This window comes from Scomber scombrus, chromosome 5, assembly GCF_963691925.1.
Source record: "Scomber scombrus chromosome 5, fScoSco1.1, whole genome shotgun sequence".
In the NCBI taxonomy this organism is placed as follows: Eukaryota; Metazoa; Chordata; class Actinopteri; order Scombriformes; family Scombridae; genus Scomber; species Scomber scombrus.
Window position 1 is genome coordinate 5,848,940 of NC_084974.1, and position 19,073 is coordinate 5,868,012.

General features: G+C 38.8%; 1 protein-coding gene across 1 annotated transcript; it reads left to right on the plus strand.

Moving 5' to 3' along the window:
- Nucleotides 1-80: 80 nt before the first annotated feature.
- On the plus strand, nt 81-16,922 carry prss59 (serine protease 59, putative). The gene is made up of 9 exons (XM_062419278.1): nt 81-290; nt 463-644; nt 1,932-2,164; nt 3,226-3,361; nt 7,774-7,888; nt 13,566-13,767; nt 14,927-15,017; nt 15,168-15,370; nt 16,517-16,922. The coding sequence occupies exons 1-9, from the start codon at nt 81-83 to the stop codon at nt 16,624-16,626; spliced, it is 1,482 nt and encodes a 493-aa protein (XP_062275262.1). The 3' UTR covers nt 16,627-16,922.
- The last annotated feature ends 2,151 nt before the right edge of the window (nt 16,923-19,073 follow it).

A 19,073-nucleotide genomic window follows, 5' to 3' on the forward strand; every position in this document is an offset into this window, starting at 1 on the left:
TTTAAAGTAGCAGAAAAAGAAGAAGTCACATGACCACGTGAGATCACATGTCCCTGACTGTTTCCCCAGTCTATATCAACATGGCTTTCCAGCAGACGTGTGGGTTACCTGTGTGTAAAGCAACCATATGTTTTCTGTTGACTCTCTTTGTTTTGGGAGAGGGACACTTTAAGGGCTGCAGGAAATTTACTGGAGTGCAGGATACCAGACATGAAGATGTGTTTAAGGAACAGTGGTTCACTCAGAAACTGGATCACTTCGATGGTGCAGACAGCAGAGTGTGGAAGCAAGTAAGTCTGTTCATGTGATATGTGTGTCCTCTAAATCATGGTCGTCCTGTATTTTTCAATATGTTAAGAAATGTACCTTCTTGGCTTATTGTAAAGACTATGTGCACTGATGCAAAACTGGCCCATGACACTTCCTGTCTTGATAACCCTCCCTTCTTTTGTAATTTCTCAGAGGTACTTTGTGAATGATGCCTTCTACAAGCCAGGTGGCCCAGTGTTCCTGATGATAGGTGGAGAAGGCCCGGCCAATCCAGCATGGATGGAGTCTGGCACCTGGCTCACCTATGCTGAGAAACTGGGAGCTCTTTGCTTGATGTTGGAGCATCGCTTCTATGGGAATAGTCACCCAACAGTGTATGTTTGACTTTGTTGGTTCGGTTCTTGTTTGAGGTTGTGTTCACTCCAAGATTTTCAGAGAAGTTTATTAAAAGTCTGACCAGCATGAACACCAGAGAAAGTTAGTTTTTGCAGTACAGGTGTTAGTAACTCCTGTTTTCCTCATGTATTTGTTACCAGTGTGAACACTTAACAAGTAAATTATGACATTTAGGTTTTAGGTTTGGTTTGAGCCTTCTCCGAGGTAAAATAGTTTCGTATTGTTAGTTTCACTTTCACTGTTTCGTTCATGTGTCGTGACTGTGAGTGAGAATAAGCACTCACAATTTGCCACTTTGCCTTGTAACAAAGAAAACAACCTATAAGTGTTAAAGCTGTTTGGTGTAATATCTCAAATGTTTTCTTTAAAGGTTTTATTTAACATAAAGGGATGTGCAGTGGTGTATGGTTTTTCAGTATATGACATTCTGGTAGCTGTACAGAGAAAGATTTAAAGACACATTAAATGTGTAAAAAGCATAAATAGGCATTTAAGTATAGGTTAAATGCATAAATAGCATATGATTTCCCAGACAGGGATTAAGTTTAAGACATACGTTGTTTCTCAATGGATATTTGTCTTTAGTCTATGACTAGTCTTAATGTCTATTTGAGAAACAACACCTTAATGTTACAGAATACTACGTTTCCACATTAACAGTTCTAACACCCTGAGGATAAAAACTCCTCCTCAGCCTGTTTTGTCAGAGCTTTAAGGCTGCTGAAGCGTCTGCCAGACTTAAGCAGTGTAAACAGTCTGATACTGCAGTAAGAAAAAAATCATTGCTGTTGCACCATAGGGCCATACAGTAAAAGTCCATGTCAGTTACTTTTGGTCATGAATTCTGCTTATCCTTTAATTTCACAACGTTTGCTTCCAAAGCAGAAAATTGGGTTTCAGTTCATTCACCTCAGCTGTTTAGCTTCTTAAACTGTAATGTTGCCACGTGCTGTAGAATGACATTAAATCATTCCATTAGTTTCCCAGTGGAAATAGAACTTTACAGTATGAACTGTGACACAGAGCAACCGTCTGCATCACCCTCATGTGTTCACAGCACATTGAGAACTTTCAATAACTCCGGTTGCACAATACTGTGAGATCAACAAAAGGGCATAAAAACCACCAGCTTCATGTTCCTGATGTGTGCAGTAGCTGATGTTTCACCACTAGATGGCAGCTCTGCATTCACATAAAGACAGTACTTGCTGGTAGTATTTTGTATAGACTAAATGATGGATGCATTCTCTCTTCTCTCCATTTAGTGACCTGAGCACAGACAGTCTGCGCTTCCTCAGTAGTCGTCAGGCATTGGCTGACCTGGCTCACTTCCGCACCGAAATTGGGGAGGCCAAAGGGCTGTCAAACAGGAAGTGGGTGGCATTTGGCGGGTCGTATCCGGGCTCTCTTGCTGCTTGGTTCAGGCTGAAGTACCCTCACCTGGTACATGCCTCTGTGGCCACCAGCGCACCTGTTCATGCTACTGTCAACTTTCCAGGTACAAAGAGACATTATATCATATGACACACACACTTAAATCGCTCTTCATTCTCATCTCATACAGCATAGTCCTGATACACGAAATTCCCTTTTTGATGAACAGAGGTTTATGCCAAACTCTATAATGAAATCAAGGAATTTAAGATAGATTTGCTACCAGGAAACAAACGAAATAGCACATAAAAGATGACTGAATGTTTCAGTATTAAATTCAGCTCTACAGCACTTTTTTGTAAAGAAAGAAAACCTTTTATTCTGAACTGATTTGGCCTGGAATTCCTACTGTGTATTACAGGATCAACAACTCTGTTGAACACTCAAAGTTTCACTTTGAGTTAATGTGAAATTCACAGCATTTTTCTAGTTTTGCTCACTGTTTTGGAAGTAAGAGTCCCAGACAGATCAAAGATGGGGAATGGTCCATTCTCTATCTGTGTCTGTGTTGTGTTTGGCTGAGTTCTTTGTTTTCCTCCGGAAGACAGCAGGCTGGAATCAAGGTCAAAGTGGCTTTGAACATGGACCTATGCTGTTCCACCCACACGCTCACGCTATCTTGGAGACACTATCAAACACAATTGAACCACATTCCCTTTTGACTGTTAAGAAAATATCAGAGACAAAACACACAGAGAAGAGTATACATGGTGTACTGACGTCAGCTATCTTTTTTTATGCCCCTTCAGATCGCACCACACGGTTCTTATTTCCCAAAACAACAGCAGTTAGTCAGCATTATTACCAGTAAGAGCTTGGCTTTCACTCAAAGTGGGAATATTCCAAGATATTGTTATGTGACGTTTCTCCTGTGAGAGGCTGTTATTAGTGTGTTGTAAACTGTGAAGACTCATCATTTCATTTTCAACCTTGCCCAAAACCTTTTTTAAATAAATACTTTCTCACTATTCACACGTTATTCGATGACGAATTGGTGCTTTTACAGTTACTCAAAATAGTCCTGTATGTTTAACTGCTTTTCTTGTGTATTATTTTGGTCTTTTTTTTTTATAGCAGCCCAGGTTTAAGTGTCCACCTCTCCCTCTTGTCTCCATGTTTTCCCAGAGTACTTAGAGGTTGTGTGGCGTTCGCTGGCTTCAGAAAACGCAGAGTGCCCGCTACTGGTGAAAAAGGCTTCAGATACCCTTGTGGAACGCCTCAAAGACCCCAAGACCTACGACAACATCACCAAAGATTTCCAGTACAGTACCAATACTCTTTGTAACCATACCTTCCCTATCATGTAACGTACAGCAGAATGTGAAGGGACAAGGCTTTGGATGATGTACTTCATCTTAAAAGATCTGGAAGTAGGAATAGCATTACAAGACTTTTTTTAAATATCGGACTGATAAATGTAATCTCAACTAAATAACCAGCCAAACATGATCTATGTCTTGAGTAAACTGGTATGATATGTTGTCAGTTCAATCATAAAAACATAAGTTAATCATTTGTAATATACGATATCTGTATGTAAACATAGATACGGATACATAATTATACTTCTTTTACTATAATTGTTTTTATAGCTAGTTATCTATCACAGTTTCTAGCCCATGTGTTTTATTTATTCAATATTTGATTACATTTGTTGGATTTTTATTTTATTTTATTTGTTAGAATTCATTCAATTCCATATTGTTTTTATATGAAACAGCCAAATAACTTTTAACTAGTACTGCCTGGGATAGTTGACTTTTGAACTGCACATTTCAGTGCACCTGAACACACAGTACAGTGATTTTACGTTGCTTAATAAGACCTCTCGACAGGACTGTGTGAACATTTCATTCTTCTCTCAGCTTTTTTGCTCATTTTAGGGCAGGACAAATTAGACCTCTGTTATTCTCATAGTAAAGGAAATTCGATGACTTCGGTAAACTCCCAGCATTGTTCCACCCGCTGTTACCTGAGCAGAGATCTAATCAGAATGAGTACTGAATACTTAAACTTGTTAAAGCAGAACAACTTCAATCAAATGGGAAATCAGCTGTAGTAAAGGTTTGTAGAACATCTTGGCTGTCAAATCACAGAAAAAGAACATGGAGAATGTGATGAAAGCTGTAGGTTTGATAGCTAGCTGTCCTGTACAAATTTGTACAAGAACAGTTGTTGCAGTTTTGGGGCAATCACAGAATTAGGCTATGTGTATAATGTATTGCATTTATTTGGGGATACTGTCTTAAATTGATTGTTTGACATTTTGGGAAATTCAGAAAAGATTGATACCATTCTCATGTCCATCCATTCAATATGAAGCTACAGCCAAACAACATTTAGCTTAGCTTAGCATACAGTCTGGAAACAGGGGGAAACAGCTTTCCATGTGTATGGAAAGCTCTGTGCAGAAGTAACAAAAATCACTTACCAAGAACTTTAAAGCTCTCCAATTAAGACTTAATATCTGTTTTGTTTAATACGTACAAAAACAGGGCAATTGTATCTCTATAAAGACTGGACTATATCTTGGCAGGGTGCAGTGAATTCCCGGAGACACCAGTTGCCTGGAAAACTCACAGTGAAAACAAGAATCCGGGAAATCACTGCATTGGCCAAGAAGTAGTAGTTGCCCTGTAAAACCACAAATTGTTGTAAGCAGGTAAGCTTATTTCCTGTCTCCATGCTAAGCTAAGCTAAATAACTTCTGGCTGTTGCATCATATTTCATGAACAGCTGTAAGAGTGATATCAATTTTCGCATGTAACTCTTGGTATAGAAAGCAAACAAGCATGTTTCCCACAATATCAAAATATTCCAAGCTCATTTTCAGACAGTGATCAGTGTATGCGAAACAGTGCGGTTATATGAGAGCAGGTATAGGGTTAGTATGAGATCAGGTGGACTGTAGTGACAGCTGGAGCTATGTAGTTCAAAGAGCAGCGGGGGTTGTATTGGGTCCTGGTTTGAGTCAGGTCCTGTTACAGCATGATGAGCGTCCTCGAGGCCTTTTGGACTGAGCCTGGGACTCTGGAATGTCGGACCTGCTCCAGAGAGGGTCTAATTTAGTCTCAGACTCATCTGTTTGTAATACAATGGGCAGATACCCGAATTAAGTGTATGAGCCAGCCGGACAGTGTCATCCACCCGTGATGTGATGCAGATGTGATAACTTGTGTTTATTGCATGATTGAACAACACTACATTGATTGTCTATGGTAAGCCCTCAAACCAAACTGAACATTTTAATCATATTCCACACGCAGGTATTCATTCATAATGATGATTATTATTTTGTCCAAGTTTTAAGTTGTTGCAGGCTTTACACTCTGCATTATACAATTCTAGTAGAAGTGCCAAGTACTCCTAAAAAGGTGTTACGAAAACATACTTTGTCATATGCCTCTACAGGCATCTTGCCATATAGATAGTTTTGATATTAACTGCCAAGATTTTGAGATAATCGCACCTGAGATTTATGCCTGATAAAACAGAGATGCTGGGAATATTGGTGGTGTCACCACAAGGGTTCATAGTGAGGTCTGTATCTTGAGTAACCAGGACATTATTTGTCCCCAAGAGATATCGATGTTGAAATTTTTGTACTTAAGATTTTTTTTTTTTTTTTTACATTAACAATGTAAGAAATGATTATGTGTAATGTGAAAGATGTTCCATATAGTGGTGTCTCCATTGAGAATTATAATTGATCAGCTGTTTTGAGGGTTTTTTTTAGCATCTTTTAGCTAATTTAGCTCATTAGTTTTTTAGGTTTTCTGGACAGTGATATTAACTCTTACCAGTCTCGGTTCCAGATGCACGTCTCTGATACTAGCACTGTAAGCTGCCTGTCCAGTACCAAAACTCAGACCGACAAAGTTAGTGACTAGCTGGTGAACACACTGGTTCATTTAGTGGTACCAATTTGCACTCAAGCAATTTCCTTCAGGATCTGGCAGAAACCAAGCCAGCAAATTTTGGATTTACATTTGTCAATTTGCCAGAAACTTCAGTCTCCAGAATAGGTGACTGTTTGCTTTGTAACCATTTTGTGAGTAATTATTTGTCAGTGTATGTGTCACCTTTTCATCAAGTCCCCCCACCGTTTGTGAAAAAACATCTGTTTATATAACTATAACAGTTTTCAATGTAGTAAAATCGATTGCTAAAGAATCCAGTTATATATAGCTCCTTATCTTTTTGCAAAGCATTAATAGTCAGTGTTGCATTTCCAGCTTCTTCTGTGCCCCCAAATATATGTGAATAAAAAATGAAAATAAACACCTCAGCCAAAATGTATATTTGTTGCCATTGCGCTGAGGTAATGTCAGAAAACTAAGTGATGAATGTCTCTAAACCCAGGCACAAAATAACAAAACTATCTGCATGGCTGCAAGCAAAGTGAGAAAATATGTTTTTATTACTTATTTGGGTGAAATGAGCCTTTACAAAGGTCTTTGGCTTCTGTTTAACCAAATGTGACTCACCCCAGCATTTATCTTTGACATTTTCTCATTCTCTCGTGACGTTATTTTCTCTTTCAGTGCTTTTCATTGTTTTGTTTCGATACTGTAAGCATGGAGTTATTCTTAGCATGCTGGTGCTATGTCTGCAGTCATGGGCTGTCTCTGGTGTTGCTTTATATTTGCGTATTTTAGGTTGTTATAGTGACTGTACGGTCAGTCAGCATGATGAATTGTAAAGCTTAAATGGCTTTTATAGTTGCACGGCCAGTCTGACAGAAGTAATGCTGTCATGGAGACACACTTGTCTTTGTGTCTGCACTGCCCTGACCACATTGGACACTTTTTATTTTCTCGCAGATCGTGCAGAACGTAGATGCAGACATGTTCTCATGCAGGCACAAACACACAAAGGTCACAAAAGGTGGTTTTGAGGCTTGTCCGGCTTCCAAACCACAGTTCCTCAGAGAATACAGCACTTGCGTCATGATTTCATCATGATGGAAGTATCTTTCACCCCACAGACACACAGATGAGTCGTTTCTAAAATTGGCAGCATTACTTCAACTTGCCAGAGTGAAAATACGAACGATAAATCGGTTGAGGAAGCCATATTTTTATCACCTCAGTCTTTTTTTATAGGGACTCATGCACGTCTAAATCTTGACACACTGGCTCTCAGTTAAATTATAAGAAACGTTGTCGTTTCCACTTTGACACTGTACCTCATTACTGCCAACTTGACAGACGACCCTAATCAGTATCTGTGTATGCACTGAATGAATCACTGTTCCACTCAGAAGCTAAATTAACTGTTCAACCCTCCCTTCTTGTGGGAAATGCTTTATTCGCTCAACACAGTCTGATTGGTTTTGGATTGCAGATTGCCTCACCAATTATCTGTGGTGGCAGCTGCTCTAAAGAAATGTCTTGGTGGTTATGATGGGTAGTAACATGCTCGAAACACTTGTCGGTTGCTAGATGTGTTCTTTCAATTAGTTCTTTTTTCCTGAGGACACAGGAAAAGAACTCTCTGTTTCACCAACTCTTCCACCTTTTATTAACCCCCATTTTCCCCTTCTTCCTCCATTCTCTTGTTCCCTTGCTTCCTTTCCCTCTGCCTTCTGCCCTCTTATTCTATCCTCTACTCTACCCATGTAACCTCCTCTTTCTTCTTTCCTCTCTCTCCTCTCTCCTCTCCCCCTTCCAGATTATGTTCCAAATTGCAGATCCAGACAGAGATGGACTCTGCCTACTTCCTAGAAACGCTGGCTGGCAACTTCATGGATGTGGTCCAGTACAATGAAGACAACAGGGGGTTTGAGGTAAGAGAGAAAAGACATAAAGCCAAATAACACCATTAAAACATCAGTAAAACATCAGTAAAACACAGATTTTTGGAGGCAGACAATGCTGGGTTTTGGATCGAAGCAATCAAATGCTTATATATTGTGCCAAGAGTTGGTGTCTTTAATGGGGCACTCCAGTGACACTCCCATAAACTTGGAGGATGTCCAAACGACCAATTATTTTAAAAAAAAAAGAGAGAATAAAACTGATGCAGCAGAGGGTGAGTTTTCCTCATTTTTAGTCACTAGGTGGGGTCAAGTTACAAAAACACTGGATCCTACACTTCTTAAACCTGCAGTGTGGAACTTTTACATATTAATGAACATCTGTCACATTCAAAGCCTTGCCAATGAGTTCACACAATGCTGATGCCTGCCACAGGACTTATGTGATGCTCAAAACAATGTATCTACCATTTTACAGCTGCAACAGTAGCGATGGAGTAGGCTACAGTGAAGCCTATGACCAAAGCACATGTAAGCATGGTAGACAAAAGTCACTCCACTCAAACTTTAATATGCTAGTGTATATTGTGATAAATAACATTTCTGGACTACCCCTTTAAAAAAAAAAAGAAGAATGTTTTACCTTTGGGGAAATACATGGATTTTCCTTTTTGAAAAGAGTTAGATGAGAATATTGATAGCAGTCTCATGTTTGTCTATCATGAAGTTACAGCCAGCAGCTGCTTGGTTAAGCTTAGCGTAAAGACTGAAAACAAGGGGAGACAGCTCTCCTGACTGGCATGTTGTATCTTGTGTTTTTTGATCCATACCAAAACCAAAATGTAAAATGATAGTTCTAGATAAAGGGGGGAGGCAGCTGTGAGGTTGCCAGGTAACCAGCATAGACTCCAGGATGTCATTGCACACGGCCAAGAAGTAGTTTGAGAGCTAAGCGAACAGATGTATTTTCCAAAATGTATCCAAACTATTGCAATATTTTCTTTTCATTTTCATGCCGAAATAAGTATTATTTACAACCCAAGAGTTAGATAGACTAAACAAACATTCAGAGTATTTAGAGGTTCAACAGATTTTCAGCTTCTTAAAAGATAATCCAGCCATTTTCAATGTAGACCCCAATCATGCTGACTGATTCTAACCCCAATTTCATCAATTGCATCACTATAGGAATATTTTCATCTTAATGCATGTCTCACCAGCATTGTCCTAATGCATCAAAGACAACTAAAGAAAATGTACTCATCACTAAAATCCCCCCAACATTTACAATTTGACATAATTGATATATTGATGATACGAACAGCACCATTGGGAAAAATTCATGGGTTGAAATAAGATAGAGGAAACCTTTTTTTAAATCTGTGTCAGTGGCCAGACCCATAGGGAGATTGGACAATTTATTTTAAAACAATGCATCAGATATGACGTGATTTATGCAAAGTTGACCTGATTCAGTAGAAGGGGACATTAAAAAGGAATTTGTTGAGAACCTTTGTCTAGTCTTGGTTGAGTGGAAACCAGCTATGAGGTGAAGGAGGGTTGCAGACAGCCCAAGCAGTATACTGAAACATAATAAACCCTCCATTGTTTAACAGCAAGAGGCCCAGAAATACTGTCATGCAAGAACGTCTCCAGGGTTGTCTCTGGGGCTGGTTGCTTGCTCATGTCTTTATCTTCATAAGAAAAGTGATGCCCTCTTTTTTTAAACCTATATTTCTGTGGCTTGTGACTCAGGGTAAAATGAGTAAGGTAACATTGGACACTGGAAGTATGGTTAGACTATGTTTTTGAAGACTGTAAGAAAACTTGATTGATATTCTTACAGTAGAAAAATGTATGAAACACAATCAACAATGGTGGTCCTCCAATGAAACCCATGTAATGACAATAACACGATATGATAATCAATTTGGGATAGTGGTTACAACATGTGTAGAATTGATTATTTCTGCAGTAAATCAATCTGCATTATTGTCATTTAACGGTATAATGATATATATGTATATGTATCATTTTTTGTATATCAACATATGGAAATGCACATAGCAAGGTGTTCAGGTGGTTTCCATCACATTTACTGCATAATGGAAAACTGAAACTTTGACTGACATTTTGGGAAATACGATTAGTTGTTTTCTGCTGAGAGCAAAATGAGAAGCTTGATATCACTCTCATGTCTGTACAAGTGTGAAGCTACAGCTAACCAAAGGTTGGTTTAGCTTAGCAGGAAGACACAGGAAAGAAACAAAAGAAAACAAAAGGAAAGAAATAGGGGAGCAGCTAGCTTGTCTCTATCCAAAGATAACAACATAGCATAGCACCTGTAGTGCTATGCTTTTTGTCACCATGAGGTTACCAGGCAAATAGCAGAGGGTCCAGAACATCAATGCTTCCAGCCAAGAAATAGTCCGGCACATAAATCCCCATAAAACCACAAGTTGTCGTCTTCACACATTTTTGTATGAATTAAACAAACAAATGTTGAGTGTTACGAGCTTTGGGCAGATTTTGGTGCCTTCGGACAGACATAAGCTAACGGTTTTCCTCTGTTTTCAGATTTTAAGCTAAGCTAGGCTAACCAGCTACTGATTGTAGCTTTATGTTTAGAGTACAAACATAGAAGTGGTGTCAATTTTTCTATTTAACATTTTCTCTGACTTATTTTTTTATATTGCTAATATGGACAACAAAACTGAGTATCATAATCCACAATATTGAAACAATCCAGTAGTAAAATTATATTGATGTGCAATAAATCGTAGATATTGATGCATTGCCCAACCCTAGTCCCTAACATGTGGAAAATCTTAAAGCTGTTCCACAAACTCCCTACTGACTCATATACTGTACAGTTCCCAAATGTAGTGCACTGTTTGTCTCCTTTTTCTTATTATCTGTAACATCTGTCACCTCTTTTTTTCTCTTCTTGGTGCCCATTTTTACAAATTACCCCTCTTTTTCCCTCCTCTTTCTTCATCCCATCCCCTCTCTGTCCCCCCTGGTGCCTTGAGGAGACGTGAGTCCGGTTACCAATAAGCTGATGTGAAAAAGTAACAAAAGACTCTTTGGTCTCTCTGGTTTCCTGTCGCCCCGAGCTAAAGAGACGCTTATAAAAGAACCGAGAGGAGCGGTGGGCCACAGAGTCCACCGAGTCCACAGCACTAGTGGACAAACGCAGCCAACAGCTGCCTCTGTGACACAAAGGGCCGGGTATAGAGCAAACTACCAGGTTTTAGGTACCACCGAGGAATTTGTTTATGAAGTAGGAGCGATGTGTAACTCAATCAGAAGAGTCAGAGCGGTAACTTCACAGTTGAGGGGTTATCAATGGGGTGCTTTATAAAATACGGAACAGCATTATGTAACACTACAGCTTGCACAACAAGTACTAACAGCTCCTCTTTTTACTCAGAGTAGAAGATGCATGATGGGATAGTAGTACGGACTCATTTATAGGCAACATCGCTTTCTGCAGCCACCGCCAACTGTTTACTCGTGCAACCCTCATTCCCGCAACATATTTTGTTTCGAGGCAAGTTTATACCTGGAATAATGTTGGGCTAATGACACTGTGTAGCCTTGGTACTATTTTTAAGGGCATTGTGGGTATAGAGAGAGGTGTTCGCTACTGCTATCCATCAGTTCTGATAAACTGCCTTCTCAAATCATTGGGCTAACCTTCTTATTCATGCAAAGATAATTTTGATCTGTATAGAACAGGGGCGTCAAACTCATTTTAGTTCACCCAGTAAAACCATTGCATAATAACCAATAAATAATATAGAATATATATAATACATATTATAACTTTACTATGTTAAACCGTCTAGGTGTACCCTGTTGAGAGATACTGATGTAATATGTCTGAGCCCCCCAAGGAAAAATGTGTCCATCAAATCTGAATCACATTACAAGTCAATTATCAAGTTGGACGTCCAATCAGAAGCCTTGACTGTGAATGATGAGTGAAAATAAGTGAGAAAAGCAGCGTGATTTATTGAAAAACTAACTCAAATTACTTTTCTGCAGTTTTCATACTTTTAAGTTATCCAGCGGGCCAAATTGGACCCCTTGGTGGGCCGGTTCTGGCCTGCCAGTCGTATATTTGACATCTGTGGTATACAACTTGAACGCTGCTTATCCTTAAGGTTGTAATGTATTGTAAACCCCATATGATGCATTCACATGCCTATTGATTATGGCAGGAAAGCCTATGGCATTATGATCACTATGTGGCAATATTCATATCTTCACAATAACCTTTTCTATGATTTTTGACTGTTTATATGTTTCAATTGGGAGTCCAGTGTTTTTTGTTTCCCTGTCAGCATTTTGAATACTCAATCAAATAAAGGTTAAACAAAGAAAATAAATCATAGAAATCTCTTATTGCAGCCTTAACGTTCTTACTTAAATATTGAGATTTTAGAGTTAATGTCATGGACATGTAATGTTGTTTAATACACAGTAGAGAAAGCACCATTAAAGTGAATAGTGTCTATCCTACATATGATTAGGAAGAGAATAATTGGCAGTTAAGTTTAGCATGTAGAGAAAATTGTATTGACCATAGGCATAATACTTCATAATGAAACTCCAGTTAGCTGACACATGCAAAAAAGTAATTTCTCTCTCACCTCTTGCAGTATTACCACTGTTTATAGTTTCAGTCTTACATGACCATGCCCCTCTCAATTTGAGTGAACTGCTCCTTTAACCAGGCAAATTGTTGGGTGGCAGTGAACAAAAATGAGAAAATGACCTTTCTGACTGGAGGCTTGCACGTGGGAAAAAAACCACAACGATTTCTATTGCGAGACAGCCAGGTACACAAACACACCTGCCCCTCAAGTTGCGAGGGTGGCTGTGGTTTAGGAAGTAGAGCCGTCCACTAATCAAAGGGTTTAGGGTTTGATCCCCGACTCCTCCTGACTGCGTGTCAAAGTGTCGGTGGGTAAGATACCGAACCTCTAATTGCTCCCATCGGTGTGTGTGAGTGTGTAAATGTCAGAAGATGCTACAGCATCATTTTGAGTGTTTCATGTTTTCAGTGAATTTAGGTTTTTTCTTTTTCTTAATAATTTTTCCCTTTGCAACATTTCAATAGGAAATGTTTCAAAATGTCAGAATGTTGGGTCTTGTTATTGTGTGACTAAAATGTAGAATACGTTGAGGACAATAGATGCTTTTCTACAGTTTTATTCAGGGCAGTCAATTGGCTTATTCTACACTATTATCAGAGTAGCACAGAGAGCTTGTAGCTAAAAAACACATGAAGTTCCACTTATCTCTCTAGTAGTAAACTCATGTTAGTTTTTATCTCGTTAATTGTGAATCGTCCCCCTGGAAGTAGTACATGTTTACGCCTCTTTTATTTCTTCATGTTTTTGTTTGAAGTTGTCCTCTCTCAGCTATAAAATTAGGATCATTTGATCATGTGTACACTTATGTGGGAAACATAAGTTTATATCTCCTGTTCTCGTCAATCTTTCAGTCACAGTTCAGGGAATAAGCTCAGCCACAGGAAGTGTTCATAAATGACTCTATAATCATCCAATTTGGAGTTAAATTTGGATGAAATTAAGTTCCCGTGATATACTGAAGAGGTGATAAGAAAAGCCACATAACCGTAACTAATTAGATGTTTTCCCTCCTTTTTTGGCATGGTGGTTTTGTGTCCATGTAGGGCTTGATGGGTACCAACATCACCATCCAGGTGCTTTGTGGAGTGATGTCTGACACCTCCTTTGGAGATCCTTATGCCCGATATGCTGCTGTAACCCGTCTCATGATGGAAACCTTCTCAATAAATTGCCTGGATGCCAGCTTCAGTAGCAACCTCAAAGCCATGACTAATACATCCTGGGATGGGCCAGCTGCATCGGGAGGTTGGTATGGACATGTATTGCTGGGGAACGGTATATTTCCGTGTGTAAATACAGCTATTTTGGCCTGTTGGTTAAAAATGTCTTACCTCAGTAACTTTTAAAAACTATTTTTACACACTTGGTACGTCTGAGGTACATTTTGTTGTGAGGTTGTCAGGTGGTATGTTTTTTTCCTGCATAGACAATGTGATGTCACAAAATGTTCCAATGTCGCCTGAAAATAATACAGTGAGCAATCAAGCGTAACGCCAATTTCTTCATCATCAGTAGCCTCAGGAGACCGGAATATAACCCGGCCACAGGACCGGTTGTGTGTTGAAGATGGGATGTGGTTACAATCATGACCCAGCAAGACTCATTTTTGGGTGTTGTTGAGAGGCTTTTTTGGGAAAGTGGTTTATTACTCACTATAGAAGAAATAAAAGATGGCAGGGACTTGGTAAAGTGGGTGCACCAAAATACATTTAAATACTAAATAACTCCTGGAATGACACGAAGAACCTAAAGTTATGTCTTTACTGTCTTGAGGTGGATTTTAAGCCACCCAAATACTGTGTGTGGTCATGATCTTGGTGTAATATTATATTAAAGAACAATACAAAGTTTTCATCTGGCTCTGAAACAATAGAATTTGAAAAGGAAAGTGGATTATTCTAAGAATGGATGTAGTGTGTGGCTTAAGCACGTTTAACCAAAAACTGATCTTGGTGTAATATTATATTAAAGAACAATATAAAGTTTTCATCTGGCTCTGAAACAATAGAATTTGAAAGATAAGTGGACTATTCTAAGAATGGAGGTAATGTGTGGGTTAAGCACGTTTAACCAAAAACTGGTTCTCTATATTCCACATTGTAGCCATTAATCCAACTCTCAGCTTCAGTTTCATGAGTGGGAGTACTAGAGGAGGGGGATCACTGGGACAGGAAACGGTCTCTTAGAAACCCACTGGGTTGCATATGCATAAAATTCTTCCCAAACACCCCCCCTTTTCCCTTGTTTTGTGGGTTTCGGTTGCACTACTTACCTCTCTTAATAAGACCTGAAAAACTGGAAGTGAATTCTTCTTTTTGAGGAAAGGGACTTTTTTTTTACCACATTGTATTTAGCTTGACCTGCCCAATGAATAAATTGTGTGTGTGTGTGTGTGTGTTGTCAGGGAGACAGTGGGTCTATCAGACCTGCACTGAATTTGGATTTTACCAGAGCACCGATTCGCCCAACCAACCATTCGCTGGCTTCCCTCTTCCGTGAGTGCACTTAACATCGTGTCTCATGAATTAAACTCATAAGTATTTATTCCTGCACTGACCCCCCCCCCCCCCCCCCCCCCAGCACATCATTATGCCTTGGCCATTTTATTTCTCCTAGTCTTTTTCTAATTGTATCCTCTCATCCAGGTATCATGTGAAACAGTGCATGGACTACTTCAATGTCAGCGCCGAGCAGCTGGCTGAGGCCATAGTCCAGACCAATGAGTATTACGGTGGCTATGATATCCGCTCCTCCAGGATAGTTTTCCCCAACGGGTCCATCGACCCCTGGCATGCATTGGGGATCACCCAGGACATCACGGCTTACCTCCCTGCTGTTTTCATCAAAGGTGAGAAAGAATATGTATATAAAGAATAATAGGTGGACTCAAAATAAACTCAAATGCTTCAGTAATGCCACTGTACTGATGTCTTTACTATCCAACCTATCTTAAATGGCAAACTAAAATGTTACATATGGCTTGGCATTTTAGTTTTGTTTAGTCATTAAACTCAAATACACATGAATAAATAAAGTAAATAATCATGTCCTGTTCCTAGTCCTTCATCTCCATTATAAAATAGTGAAAAACCAAAAGGGAAATAATAAATAAATCAGTTTCTGGCCAAAAAGGTGTAGGCTGAAGCATTTGCTTATAACACTGACCCTTTTTACATTCAATAGATCCCAATGTAAATAACAAACACAAAACATTTATAATAATTGGCCATATGCACATATAATAATACAGTGAAAATATATACACATTTCTTTATATGTGCATGGTTATATATCCTCAAAAATACCAAGATTCTAACACATAATGTAATCCATTACAAAGTTCATATACAATAATATATATACCTCAGTTTTATATTTGTTAATCATCTTGTTACATTGCCAACTTAGAAATAAATGTGTCAATTTACCCCCAGTAAGTATTTTTACATACTTAAAAAAAAGAATTAAATCCAGGTTTAAAAGAGGACTGAATTAGTTAGAGAAAACATTTTTTAAAGCAATATTTGTATCTACATGTTAAAATAGAGTCAAGTTTTACTTCATATTTTGGTAAATGTGCAATTGTCAGTTGGCCAGTTCGATCTGGCAAATTTGGCCTGTGTACAGTATGATTCAAATTTGTAGGAATTAACATGAAGTACAAACATTAAGCCAAAATCATTCAAGCCATACATATAAGTATAGTAGGTCCATTTCTTGTTCTTGTTTGTGTATAGACAGTTATAGCAGGTGCCTTTAAGGTAGAATTCACATTTACCAGAGTTCATTATTCAGCCTTTTTGAATTCATGTATTTCCAGAGTCAGAGAAGTTTTCTTTGCGTTTGCTTTACATTACAGAAGCTGAACTACTGTTTCAGAGCGGAACAATGGCATGCTTGTTCCTTATTTAATTTTTATTAGGTGGATAATTGTTCTTGTAACTCTGAAAATCTCACTTTTACTATTTTGCTCTTTTAAAAAAAAAAAATGCAGGAACAGCCCATTGTGCCAACATGTACCCTGCCAGACCCCAAGATCTCCCCCAACTGACTTTGGCCCGCGACCACGTCTTCCTTCTCCTCCAGCAGTGGTTGAAGCAATAACTGACAGCTTGAACAAGCCAATCAGTAGCTTTGCAAAGCCAGCTCGTTACTCTTTGTCCAGATGGTTGTTTGACGTTGGTACGAGACTTCTTATTTTAATGATTGTTTTAAAATGGCACTTTATTGCAAACACAGATCCAAAGTTCAGGTATTTTGAATGAGAGAGACAATTTTAATCATATGAATAAAGATGATTTTTTTTTTTTAAAGACTCTTTCAGTTTCATTCTGAGTTTACACTGCAAGAACATTATCTGTACTACTCCTGGGGCTTGTTTTCTGGACAGGATGGAAATTAAAGAAGGAGTAGGCCCTTGTCTAATTAACACTGGCTCTCTGAAGGATGTATTGAGCCAGTTTCCCAGGCAGGGACTAACATGGCATTTTAAATCAGATTAACCTGGTTAAATAAACCTTTATGGAAGAATTACAGATTAATGATACATTGATTATTTTGACTATTTCATTAAAAACCCTAAAAGCAACACCATCCATTTATAGTTACTGACAAACAAAATTGACTCGATAATTTTGATGACATCATTTTTCAAGAACAGTTTTCTTACCCACAAAACTGCTCGTGCAAGTGTGTGAAAGAGAAGAGAACGTTTCCTTTTGAATAGAATACACCAATGTCACCGCCTTTTGTTGCGCGGTATTGACCAATTCTATCTGCATGCGGGAGATTTTGTGCAGCCAAGTCTTGACAAATGCATTTTTTTACATTGAGAAACTCTATCATCCCTGGCAGCCTTTGGAAATTTCAAGAACTTTCAAAACTGACGTTATCAGCAAGTTCCTCAATATTATTACCAATGCGCAATTCATGGTGGAACTTTACTGTAGCATTTGATGGTTGTGAAACGCCCAAAAAAAAAAGAAAAAAGAAAGTCGTGTTTACACAGGCAGCAATGAAACACAACAGGAACGTTTCAGCTAAGAATTTGTCCCAGAAAGCAACGACTTCACTCGCATGTGTTTGCATGGGATGTGTGTTGCACAAACATGCACACATCTGGTGTTGTTCAGAACAAGTTTCGTCTCGTTTGATGATGTAACTCAAAATTTTGTCTTGGCTGCTCAACAGGGGCATGATGATATCTCCAGTGGGATCCAGAGATTGGTGTATCAATCATACCAACAAGCAGTTTGGAAATGAAGTCATTAGGATTACGTTGTTGTTCTCGTCTTTTGTCTTAAAATGCATAGATTAAGCTCCCGAGTAGAAAAAAAAGTGCCTTTTGCATGGCACTATTATAATGCACAGCTGTGTGTTCATTCACTACCTCCTCAAAACTCTCTCAAAACACACACACACACACACACACACACACACACACACACACACACACACACACACACACAATAACCCACCCCGCTTCCCCTTAACAGTGTTTATTTTCACAACAGTCACATCTCTGTGTCCCAGCTGGAAATGCAAACCCCCCCCCCCCTCTCCCCACCTCCAGCCCCCCCACCCCGTCACTCCTTGCACAACCACACACCCACAAAGTCTCTAGACCAAAATCCTCCACTAAATCCAGCCTCACTTTGGTTATCCTTGTCCTGTGGCATCGAGTTCCCATAACCCCCATCTCCAGTCAGAGGCTGTTTGAAGTGAATCAGCCCCCAACATATACATGCGTGAAATGTATAGTATCATGACAAGCCCGAGATGCAGTCTTTATTGAGCTAAACATTTGCGATGGATTTAGTTGTAATTGCCCATACACTCATTTAATCCCCTGTAATTCAAACCCTAATGCACATACTCATAATCCTTTCTTTGGGCGGCCAGAGGGATGTAATTGAGCTTCAGACTCTTTTCAGGTGTATGTGTGTGTGTTTGTGTGTGTCACCACCCAACTGTAACACCTCACCGGATAGAAAAGAATGAGGTGGTCCCTCTTGAAATGGGTGTCAGTTGTGGGCAAGTTAATAAGCCAAAATATACCTATGCATCTTTTTATCATATAACTTTAAGATAGAATATGGTGAGACCTGATAATATAACAAACTAACCAGATCATATTTTGTCTCATTATCTTTGCTCTGTTTAGAAAATACTGTATGTCAGATTTTTATATTAAAGGGACACAAGACCATTTTACTTCATAATGAGAGAGTTTGTCTTGGTGTCTAATTTCGTGATAGGCATGTGAACGCATCAAGGTGAGTTTGAGTCGCTCAGTAATTTTCCGTTTCTTATGACATAAACATGAGCAATATGACTTCTCTAAAATGTTATTTCAAAACATTTCCATTCATTGTCACTTCCTTCTGTAAACAACTTTTAGTTTTTAGGTGCATCAAGTTAGCCACAGTTAGCTAAGACATTACCGGAAGTAGCAACATAGACATAAAAAACATGTATTTGAATTTTTTTGCCTTTCAGAATATGAGCCACAACTCAGGAACAAGATATATCAAAGTATTATAGACAGAGTT